The sequence below is a fragment of the Triturus cristatus genome, chromosome 4_1 (assembly GCF_964204655.1).
Source record: "Triturus cristatus chromosome 4_1, aTriCri1.1, whole genome shotgun sequence".
In the NCBI taxonomy this organism is placed as follows: domain Eukaryota; kingdom Metazoa; phylum Chordata; class Amphibia; order Caudata; family Salamandridae; genus Triturus; species Triturus cristatus.
Window position 1 is genome coordinate 747,562,560 of NC_140585.1, and position 12,342 is coordinate 747,574,901.

General features: G+C 44.6%; 1 protein-coding gene across 1 annotated transcript in view; it reads right to left on the reverse strand.

The window, feature by feature from the left end:
- Nucleotides 1-12,342, reverse strand: part of SLC41A2 (solute carrier family 41 member 2) — a 402,292-nt gene that overhangs the window by 179,847 nt on the left and 210,103 nt on the right. The window contains exon 7 of the mRNA XM_085653261.1: nt 11,873-12,020. Coding sequence (XP_085509387.1) covers nt 11,873-12,020 — 148 coding nt within the window. The remainder of the gene's footprint in view (nt 1-11,872; nt 12,021-12,342) is intronic.

Consider the following 12,342-nt stretch of genomic DNA (forward strand, 5'->3'; position numbering starts at 1 on the left):
CCAGTCGTCCAGGTAAGGGTAGACGTGAATGTGTTGTCTCCGTAGATGTGCAGCCACTGTAGCTAGGCACTTGGTGAAAACTCTGGGTGCTGTTGTCACACCGAAGGGGAGGACTTTAAATTGGTAGTGCTGCCCCTGAATAGTGAACCTGAGATATTTCCTTTGTGACGGGTGTATGGGTATGTGGAAGTACGCATCTTTGAGGTCTAGTGTGGCTAGGAAGTCTCCCTGGCTGAGCAGCGGGAGAACCTGCTGTAGGGTGAGCATATGGAAATGCTCTGAGAGAATGTAGTGGTTGAGGGGTCTTAGGTCTAGTATAGGTCTGAGCGACTCGTCCTTTTTTGGGATTAGGAAGTACAGAGAGTACACCCCTGTCCCCTGCTGGTTGAAGGGCACGACCTCTATTGCACCTTTTTGCAGCATACTTAGCACTTCCTGCTGCAATAATGCTAAGTGCTCTGCAGACATAGGACGGTGCTTTGGCGGTATTGTGGGTGGAGTGGAGGTTAATTCGAGACAGTAACCGTGCTGGATAATATCCCTGACCCACCTGTCCGTGGCGATGGTATTTCACGTGGACAGGAACCGCTGGAGTCTCCCCCCGACAGGTGTTATGTGGTCGGGGGGGAAGGGAGAGGGCGTCACTGTTTGTTCTTGGGTGAGGACCTGGTGTTGCCGTAACAGCGTCCTCTGCCCTTGGTGCTGGAGCCACGATATCCACCTCTGTTGTTTTTATCGTAGGTACTCTGTGTGGCCCCTTTTTTGTAGGTCTGCTGTGACCCCTGTCCTCTAGCTGCTCCCCTATTCCCGGGGCGACGAAAGGAGCCACTACGAAATGTCTGCGTTTGCAGAGCCCCCATTGACTTTGCAGTGTCAGTGTCCTTTTTTATCTTTTCTAAGGTGGTGTCAACTTCTGGTCCGACTAAGAAGTCGGGGTTGACAGGCTGATTTAGGATGTTGTTTTGAATCTCAGGTTTGAATCCGGAGATTCTTAACCAAGCGTGTCGGCGTAACATGACGCTGGTGTTTATCGCCCTCGCAGCTGTGTCGGCAGCATCTAGTGCGCACTTAATGGATGCGTTTGTAAGAAGTTGTCCCTCTCTGATGAGGAGCTCCGCTGCCTCTTTGTACTCGTCTGGCAGATGTTGGAGTAGTGACTCTAGCGTGTCGTAGTGTGAACGATCGTAGCGAGCCAGGAGGGCCTGTGTATTGGCAATGCGCCAGATGTTTGCTGCTTGAGCTGCAATCCTCTTGCCTGAGGTCTCCAGCACCTTGGATTCTTTGTCTGGGGGAGGAGCATCACCAGTTGTTTGCGAGTGCGCTCGTTTGCGAGCGTTAGCAACCACCATGAAGTCCAGAGGTAACTGAACTCTAATGTACATAGGGTCCCCGGGCGCAGGTTTGTATTTTTTTTCAATCCTGGGGTTCAGCACCCGTGCCCTGGTCGTTTCCTTGAAAATGTCCTTTGCTGGCTTGAGAACACCTTTCAACATGGGCAGAGTCTTGACAGTCCTCTCAGAGGAGGCGAAAGTGTCCACCAAGAAGTCGTCCTCAACCGTGTCAGAGTGGAGTTGCACTCCATGATTGGCTGCAGCACGTTCTATGAGGGCATTGAAGGCAGCAGTGTCCTCCGTGGGAGATGTTTTTGCGCCGTAAAGCTGCGTGTCCTGAGTATCTGTTGTGGCACCCGGGTCTGCAGGGTCATCCCAAGCTTGATCTGGGTCCTGCTGCTCCTCAGGATCTATATCCCTAGGGTAGGTGGTATCATCACCCATGTAATCCTCCATTGCGTCCGTGTCGGAGGGCGTCGGAGGGCGTCGGAGAAAAGGACTGGGGATCCGGATAGGAGGTATGCAGGCGTTCGTATAGAACCGGTTCCGATTCTGCTGGCAGTTTCTGCTTTAGAGGGATTCTGTAAGAGTCCAAGGCCTGCTCTGGTGTGACCTTCCGTTTTCGGAGCATGAGTCTGCCGGTGTCGGCGTCGATGAATTGGGACGGTGAAGGCTCAGTAGGAGAGTGTCCAGTAGATGGGGACCTTGTCTGGCGGACACGTGTTCGGATCTCGAACATCTTTGGCGCCGTGGACGGCGGCAAACCAAAAGTGATGTTGGTTGGTGCCGAAGGTGCCCTTGGGCCTTTTTCGGGTCGGGCCCGACGTGGACTGGAGGGCTGCCTGTTCTCTGATGCGTTGCAATGACGCCGCAACTTGTCGCACCGAGAACGCCGAAGGTTCTTTGGTGCCGAGTGGTTCTGCAGAGGTAGGCGTGGACTGCTTCGGAGCCACAGGGTCATCGATTCGAGGAGAGGTAGTAGCGGTCGACGGAGTCGATGACTTGACCCTAGTCGCTGCCTTCGAAGTGGACTCCGATGGAGCGGCCATTTTAACTTTGGTGGTCGGGGCCGATTGCTTCGGTGCCGGGGGCTGAGGCGCTTTTGTGGTACCGATGGCCTTCTTTTTCGGGTCGGTACCGATATCCGCTGCAGCGAGTTCGGCGCCGAAATCCCTTTTAGTGCGTTCGGAGCCGATGGTCTGGGCTGGCGTCGAAGGAGTGGAGGTCTTCGAGGGCTTCGAGCCGACCACTGCTAGTTTCACTTTCGGTTTCTGTGGAACCGGTGCGACGATTGGTTTCGGTTTCGTTGAAGGGAAACCAGTCTTTTTCGGTAATAATGGCTCTTGCTGGATGTTCGAGGCCGGGCCCGAAGGCGGGGCCGAAGAACTGCGGGATTGATCTCGGGTAAGGCCCGGAGGCGATCCCTCGACCGGAGCCGTAGAATGACGCACTTTGATAGCCTCCGTTTCGACGGGTAGGCCCTGCTCTTCACCAGAGCTATCTTCTTCGGCCCCAAAAGGATTCGTCGTGATCCGGCGAGAGGCATTTGTTGCACACCGGTTGGACGTCGATATGTGGATATTTGGCGTGGCAAACAGGACACCGTTTGAATGGGGTCCTCGATTCCATCGTCGATGTAAGGTCGATGGTCGGATTAAACGGATCCGAAAAACTTTAAGAAGTTTGCTAAACTAAGCAAGAAAGCTGTCGATACCGAGCGGGAACAGTACCGACAAAAACTAAAGGCCTTTTGGCCTTAAACTAAATTTTCCTAACTTGAGCTAAGATAAGCACATCCGAACCCAATGGTGGAAAAATACAATCTGAGGATGGAGAGGATGCCCATGCGCACTGTGGTCCAGGGGAGGAGTCACCTATCTCAGGATACTTCGAAGACTCTTCCAGGACAACAACGTGCAAACATCCGGACCCAACACTAGGCGGCGATCTATGCACAGATATGAATTCAGCAGCCCACATGCCTCGAACACATATGTACGCCCCCTATTGTAGATACTCCGGACACTTCTCTGTCCCCCTGATCCTGAGGTTCCTGGAATACTGTACTCTTTTGACTGATTGTCCTGACTTCCCCGCTGCCTTCCCCCCGCCCCCTGATCATCTTTATTGTCCTCCTGATTTTCTACCTGGTATGGTGGGATCCCCCCGTCGGAGCTCGACACCATCTAGACTGTTTCTCGCCTTGAGTGTTGTTTTCTTGTTTCTTTGTTTGTTCCTTTTTTTCTTTTTCAAAAATTAAATATATCTGTATCCTGCCTAGCTTCTGAGTTGCTTAGAATATCTCCTGTAACCCTGCTTTGCCTCTGGGGATCAGTCGCTGCTTCGTGACATCCAGCAATTGATATGCATATACTAGCAGCCGGCCCTGGTGGTTGTAGGCCCATATTTGTAACGATGCCATTTTGCATAATAAAGGTTTTCCCAAAACAAAAAAAAACAAAAAAAAAAAAAAAGGATCTGAGCTCTCTTGCCGGTGCCAATGAACTGGGGGCCCCGCAGAGTTTAAATAAAGTAGCTCTGGATACTTATAATGGCGTATGAGGGCATAAAAAGAAAAAAAACGAGAACAAAAAAACTGATTTGCATATGGCTGGGTTCAAACTGAAATGGCATGGGGAGCAAAAAAACAATGGATTTAGGCCTAGATCTCTGTACTTATACATTGTTCTGCATTCTGTCCATCAATTGTTTTTGCAAGCTCTACTGTTGGGGCACAGACTATAGGACAGACAATTTGGTGAGTTAGATTCTAATTTGTAATTTATTTGTATAGTGGTTCACTCTGTGGTCCTAACTGTGGGTTAAAGCTGGATTTGTTTGCTACTCTAGTTTACCTGTTTTACATCAAATATTATTTTTGAAGACCAAGATAAAACAATGCTATTCTACAATTTATGAACATCAGAAAAAATCCCATTTGTACTTGTAATCCTAATCTTGGACATGGGTATTCACTCTGAAGTTAAAGAACCCAACCCTCCTGCCGTGTTTCATGAACATAGTTTCAAAAGTGGACTTTCAGTTATAACCTATTCTATATCTGTCTCCTGGCTGGGCCTAATGGGCGAGTCCAGTCTGCTAAATTTCCTATTTATATTTTTCCTGCTAGGGTAATTTGCAGATGTGATTTTCAGCCAAAAGTACTATTTGCTTTCAATGTCACAAACAGTAAATGTTGACTAATGGGTCATGTTTACCTGAAGTGGTATTTCTGTTACAAATCCTGTATTTGTTGAAATGTGTTTTGGAATTTCACATATGAGCTGAGCTATTCTACCTTTTATGAATTCAGAGGAAATCCCACGGTGAAAAAGAGGATGTCAGGTATACCTATTAGCAGACTATGGGCTGGATTATAATTTTGGTGAATGGCATACTCCGTCACAAATGTGACGGATATCCCCTCCGCCGTAATTCCAGTTCCATAGGATATAATAGAACTGTAATACAGCGGACAGGATATCCGTCACGTTTGTGAAGGAGTAACCCTGTCCACCAAGATTGTAATCAGGCCCCAAGTTAATACGTTATTGGCAACACTTGAAACTATGAGATCTGTTTTAAAGCTTATATACACCACTGTCAATGGCTGTGAATTGATCATCACCACTGAAAAAGGGTTCATCCCCACATATTCCTTATTGGCTATCAGTGTTTGAGAGATCCTGTACCAACCAACGACACCTCCTCTCTTCAATAATAAGGCTTGAATAAATGAAGTTTGGCATGCTGCAAGAACAACTAACAATAGTGGACTGGAACTAGTATTTATAGAGCAGAACGCAGCAGCCACACACAGGGGTCGAATAACTACTGAACCCAGAGGTGGGACTTTATAAACATAACCATGCTTTTAAAAAAACATTTTCCCGTTTATGAAGAAGGTGGCCAGTCCTCTGAGCAGATATTGTGCAGGCAAGTGTTTTGAGCTTCATGGTACTTTGAAACAGGGAAAAATACTTACCGTTTAATAGGGTGACCAACGGCATCAAGGTCTATTTCTGTCACTTCTTGATCCTAAGTACACAGGACCTGGAGGGGATCGGTTTTATACCATCAATGGCAAGTAGGACTAATTGCTGTGGCCCCTAAAGACCTAACCAATCACAATTTAACACAGCATGAAAAGATGTACGAGTACTTGTAATAGGCTGGTGTTCAAGAACACGTCAAATACCGTTTTCTTGCTTCAAGAACTTCTTTACTGCCCTAAACAGTCTCATCACATATATTTCATGTGCTTAAGTCCCAGGAACTATTTCTTTCTGTTCTTGGGACTGGTGATAGGATATTTCTTCATATTCTCTTAAGTGATTTCTTCCACTCGCTCACAGAGGTATTTCCCTCAACTAATGAGTGCCAATACAAAGTCCACATCTGTGTAAACCTAGTTCCCAATAAGGTTTACTTGTGGAGGCTTCATTGGCTTTTCTGGGTGGATCCATCTTTTCCTGACAGGAATGGGTACCATAGAAAGAAGGTAACAGCATGAGGCATTTATCCTCCTACCATTCTGCATCTCCCGACCCCTCAGATCTCAATCATGCCAACCACCATCATCCCAAACTTTCCATGGAGGAAAGCATCTATCCTCCCACCATCCTGTATTTCCAGGTATGACCCACTGGGTGGTTTAAATACTGCTTCAGGAAACCTGCTCCTTCCTCTTGAGGGCTGTGCTGTTAAGCCATATGCTATTTCTTCTTCAGCCATGCCCTTAGCTGCCACCTGAAAGTGAGCCTGCCAATTCTTGACTTGTAACCCTATAAAAACTCTCCCTGACCTAATCTTCCCTTGTCCTTTCAACATGATGGCTGAGGAAAATGCCAAGCTTACCACTTGTCAGAAATGTGCCCTTTCAGCAGGGTCACCTGGATTCTTTGCCTTTTGCAGAACCCTATTTTTGTTGGCCATAGAACTCTGCACAATTTACTTCTCCTAACCAGTGGTAAAGTGATTGTACTTCCTCCAATTTAGCAGTGGTATAAACCTGATTGGCATATTTAACTTATATAGAAGTACCTAGTATATGGGACAGAGTGTACGGAGGGTCTGTAAGTTAAATGTCACTAGTGTGCAGCGGCACCCACTGTCAGCCGCGGTCGGTAGTAGGAGTTCCTGCAGGGCGGTGACGTGGGGAGGGGGAGGGGCAGGGTGGGGGGTAGTAAACTATGGATTACGGAGGTTTACAGGTAAGTAAACATATAAATTAATAAAACGAATTTCGTTGCGTGCACTGCATCCCCAAATGCGATGCAGTGCACGCAACGAAATTAGTTTTATTAATTTATATGTTTACTTACCTGTAAACCTCCGTAATCCATAGTTTACTACCCCCCACCCTGCCCCTCCCCCTCCCCACGTCACCACCCTGCAGGAACTCCTACTACCGACCGCGGCTGCCCACTGTGCCACCCACTCGATTAACTCAGCAAGCCTGCCACCAGGCCTACCAATGTAGCCTGGCTGTACAGTTTGAAGCGGCCAAATTCAGCCAGTCAAAATTAATTCTTTTTGACAGATAAAAACCTTCCATTTAAATATTAAAATGTCACATATGTTCTACTGGTCAATGCCTTGCTCTTGTTCCCATGTATCCCCTGGCTAGAATGGGACGCAGCTCCCTCTCTGTTAGAGCAGCCATGGCTTGGAATGCCCTGCCCTTTGAGCTTCGGAACACCGTCGACCTCAGGCTATTTAAAAAACACTTGAAAACTCCGTTATTTAAGTAACCCTCCAGTCTGGCCTGTCCATCTTCGCCTCCACATTTTGACTACCGCGCCGGGACACTTCCGAGTAGCCGTGCACGCTATAAATAGAGGATAACATAACATAACTCATATGTAGGCCTTACCGCCCATAAGGAAGGGTACATGATATATAAAAGTAGGGCATGTTAAAGTGCACTGTTTCACATGTCCCTACAGTAAAAAAAACACTCCAACGCTGGAGAGCTGGCTGCTCTGTAAGAAAACACTGGGTTACACTATTACAGCTAATAATCCTTATTTCAGGTTATAAGCAGCTAGCAAAAAAATATATAATTTGATTGTTAAATCATATTTTGTATAAATGTTAAGGAAAGGTAGTTTTAGAAGGTTACCTTTTACCTGTCTGAAGTTACTGGAATCTAATCTGCATTTTGCTCTCCCACTGTAAGCCAGTATTTAACTTTAAAGAGTCCTACCATGTCACAAGCAGATGCACGTAACACCCAAACCTGTTGCCTTCTTTAGTTCCCCCAGCCAGACCCTCCCCAGTCCCACTGGGCCTCTTGTTGACATCACAGTGGCAAGTCCTGCTGGAAGGTTAGGACCTGCTTGACAGGTCTGCAGGGGTTTTACATACTACTCATTTGGCTGGCCTATAAAAGGAGAAAGCTGGAACCCAAAACAATATGTACATCTATTGCCTAGTTGCTGAGCCCTTTAAACCTGCTTTGTTCTACAAGATGTCTGTCTCTGGGATTTGTAGGGGGGGAAGAGTGCAAGGTTTTTGTTTTTAAGATGTGGAAGGACATTAAGAATTACCATAGTGCATAGTACACTCCCCACTTATGCCCCGAGAGCCCAGGTTTAGTAAAGCCGAAGACAGTTGCCATCTTGAAAATGCCCAAAGTAGGTAGGGTTACCCCATTGGTTAGAGCACACCCAGGGGTCATTTCAACCCACTAGCTTTTACTAGCCATAAAGTGGCATATATAGGCACCCACTTCAGAACACTCCTGGACCGGAGGAAGATCAGAAGAGGACAGAACCTGCTGTCTGCAACCTGAGAAGAGACCTGGATGACTGGACCTGATCTCTCTTGGACCCAGGACAAATAAATGAACTCCAAGGATTGTGAGGCTGATCCCATGTTCAAGCTACATTGATCCAAAAGGTTACAAGAGGCCTTCCCTGCAGCTGGCCAGTTGCAAGTGGACCTCAACAGGACTCTGCCTGGCACCCAGTGAGCCTCTAAGTGCGACTCCTGAGGTCCTGAGTGGCTTCGGAAGTGTACACTTGTGGTGGATTGGCATTTAAAGGACTAAGCCAGAAGGTGAAATCTTTGACCAGGGCGAATCTGGTTAGTGTATTTGACCCGTTCTCCAACATAGTCAGCATCAAATTGCGTCTAGATCCTGCTCTACCACGACCATTGGCACATGTGCTTCTTGCCATTATTTTTTATTGAAACTTTAAAAATTCTTAGCTCCAGTTCCCCTAACTGGATGTTTGTCACTTTAGGGTCATTCTGTTTATTACACTGTACTCAATTTTTCTAATTTAATTTGGAATTTATATTGTTTTGCATTTTGACTTTATTGCTGTTTTGATTCAGCATAAATATTCACACATTGCCTCTAAGTTAAGCCGGTCTGCTCTGTGTCATAGATAGTGAGGTCAGATTTAATAAGTGATTCTAGTGGTTCACCTTGGCAAGGGATTTTGATTATTACTGAAGGTGGGTACTTACCTTCCTCAATTAACAACCAACTTTCTTACAACTTTGCTTCCTGAACATAGACTGAAGTAACATGAGGATGTCCAAGTAGTGTCATCCATGGATATGTGAGTTGCTTCCCTTCCTACCCTGTCTGCACCACTGTGCCTAGCATGGAAGCTGACCTGGCAACATTTTGCAACTGTCGCACATGTAGTGTTGCAGCAGTGGTAACATTAGAATGTGGTGCACATTCAGCTATTCATTTGTGCTTCCCCCATGATTCTGGTATTTAGATTTAAAGCTCAAAATAAACCCCAATAATTATAATTAAGGCTCCAAGTTTTCAGTTTTTACAGATAAATACAGACAGAAAACAATCTGTTTACTGTCCGCATACATTTTTTAAAGCAGAAAAATGCTAAAAATTGTCCTTTGTGAGAGACTCAGCATGCTGTCCTTTACGAATTCCAGGCCAACCGCTGAGCAGGTAGAGGGGGGGGGAGTTAAAAAGCAGGATATTTCTTTAAATACAAGAATATATTAACAACGATTTGTACAAAATGCTAATATTTATCTGTGGTTGTAGTGTTTTGTAATATGTGTCTGTTTAATTTGCCAGAACGCGACAGGCATCAAAGTTTGAGTGCATATTTATAGGTTAATAAATATGGAATTATGCCATTTTATGACTCCATTAATTTTCAAAACACTAAATAAATATGGATAAATACCAATATGATGGCCAAAAAAGGAATATGGATACATACAGACAGAAATGATAAAAACTAAATTTAAAAAAATAGAAAAAAGAAGCCACAATCACTATTAAATGGGCTCACTATAGAAGAAAACGAGAATTTTCAGTTTTCTTTTCAATCATTTCAATGAATCAATCAGGGGCTTTAAAGTGCGCTACTCACCCGTGAGGGTCTCAATGTGCTGGGGGGGTGGGGGCAGCTCTGGGTCAGCTCTGAAAAGCCAGGTCTTGAGGCTCTTCCTGAAGATGTGCAAGGTAGGGGAGCGTCTGATGTTAACTGGGAGCTCATTCCAGGCTTTGGCTACAACGTAGGAGAAGGCTCTTCCACCTGCTCTGGTTCTGAGGATGCGCGGGGTCTCTGCTAGGGCGAGGTCGGTGGAGCGGAGGTTTCTTTTGGGTGCGTGGAAAGAACTTCTTTCGTTGAGGTATTTGGGTCTGGTGTTGTGGAGATATTTGTAGGAGTGGGTGCATAGCTTGAAAGTTACTTTCTTCTCGATGGGGAGCCAGTGGATGTCTCGCAGGTGTTGGGTCATGTGCTCATGTCGTGGGGTGCCGAGGACGAGTCTGGCTGCAGTGGTCTGGAGTGTGTGTATCTGGGATTTGTTTATTCCAGCTTAGAGGGCGTATCCGTAGTCCGTCTGCTGGTTATGAGTGCATGGGTGACTGTCTTTCTGACTTCGGGCGGGGGGGGTCCACTTGAAGGTACTGAGGTCGTTTTATTTATTTTAAATGATGGAAAAAACAATATAACAGGAACAAGCAGTAAACCTTATAGCGTTCCCCCTGAGCTCAATTCAAACTACAAAGACACTGACTGGAAGAGGATACACTGTAAAACCTTCGTAGCATAGGAAATCCAAAGCAAGCATGCAATTGAGTGCCACATCTTTAAGGAATAGAGACTACTTGTGCTCATGCAAGTTTTACAAATGATTTTCAATATTCTATCTCTAAAACATGCAATAGCAAAGAATATGGGTTATAAAAGTGGTACTTGAATACCCAGCTACTGTCATGTGATTCTGAAATTAATTGGTATCTGTACTAAGCATTCAATTATAAGGATAAAGCCATATTTCTCAAGTAAGTTTATGGCTTTTACTTGTGTAATTCATCCATGCCCACCAGGAAGGGTGCGAATACCCTGTAATAAAGAATGGGTTTTAAAGCAGCAGCTTTTAGTAGGTCAAAGAGAAAAATGTCATACATTTTTCTGAGAAATTTTTAATCTTCGTCTAAGATGTGTAAACATGTCCACACAATATTGATTTTAATCTTACTATGTAATCTCCTTGCCTACTTCATCTCAGAAGGGTGTACCTTTAATCCTGCCTTTTGGCTAGGATGGGTCTATAGAAACACCATATATATATATATATATATATATATATATATATATATATATATATATATACACATTGCATTGATATTGCATATGTAGGTAGGAACCATCAGCACAAAGACAAAGTCTACAGATGCTAGACACTACGAGGACCATTTTTAGTTATTAACTTGTGTCTATAAAGCGCTATGCAAAACCATTAATTGCGCTGAACTATTATAAGATCTTCAATTGGAACAGAGTTTTAAATATCGATGACCCGTCATTATCTCCTAGGGCACTAGCTAGATTAAGAAGTTGATGTAATCATTTTTGGTTATACTTAACAAGGTTGGATGAGGATTTTATACCAATTATGTGTTCTCTGCAGGAGCTTTAACATAGCTAATTTATATTTCAATTTATGGAAATTCTAAAAGTCAATAGTGAGACGGCTGTATATTTACTGTATTTGCGCACAGGGAAGAGGTTGCTCCCTGTTGAAAGTACGTAGATACCCCAATTGGAGTGCTGTACACTCCAAAGTGATCTTATGATTAACCCAAAGGGCCAGAAAAGTCAAGTATTTGAGTTGGATCTGGGACTTTTTGCCGATTGCTTCTGGATTCAGTTTTACTTTGCAACCGGACAAATGGAGTCCATCACTGGTTGCAACATCTATGGCTGTTAAATTCTGCCCATTAGGACGCAAGAGCTTAGCTGAGGGACTGCAGTTCTTCCTACCACAAAATAATTACAAAATTATAGGATTGTTGCATATATGGTGAGGCTAAGGGATTTTCAATGCTCACACACGGTATGACCTTAAAATTACATTAACCACGAAAACTATTTGATGCTACAATTTTGACAGGCATATACGTTTTGGAGCCGTCTACAAAAGGAAAACATCCGTGAAAATTATAAAACAACACAATTATATTTCAGCTACAACTGTTTGAAGTTATGCGACTACAACAGATCACAGACAATCGCATTTTCAAGCAAACTTACCTGCTTATCAGCATTGCAGTTATGACCGGCTCCCATCCTGAATGGAGAACAATCTTAGTGGCGGGATGCTTAGAAGCTATAACAACCCATATTGGCGTTAGAACCAAGAAAAAAGCACCAACTAGTAGAGATATGTAGGAATGCGACCCTGAAAGAGATATAGAAGATCAAATCAATGCCATAGTCTAGTGTTATTTCTAAATGATCACTGAAAGACATATCTTTATCAACTGTACCCGGTTATCAGCAATCCTAGCACAAGGATGCTTTTATTGCTCACATGTAGAGAACATGATCACAATTCTTGGCTTGACAAATAAAATACCTTAACTGAAAAATTACTTTTCAAATGTGACTAGAATTGTAGCCAATGCATTTTATACACCTCCAATATGCATCAGACTCGAGTATCAGAAGTAAGATCACCATTTAGATACCACTATGCTGGAGAATGGGCTTGTGAAAACCAG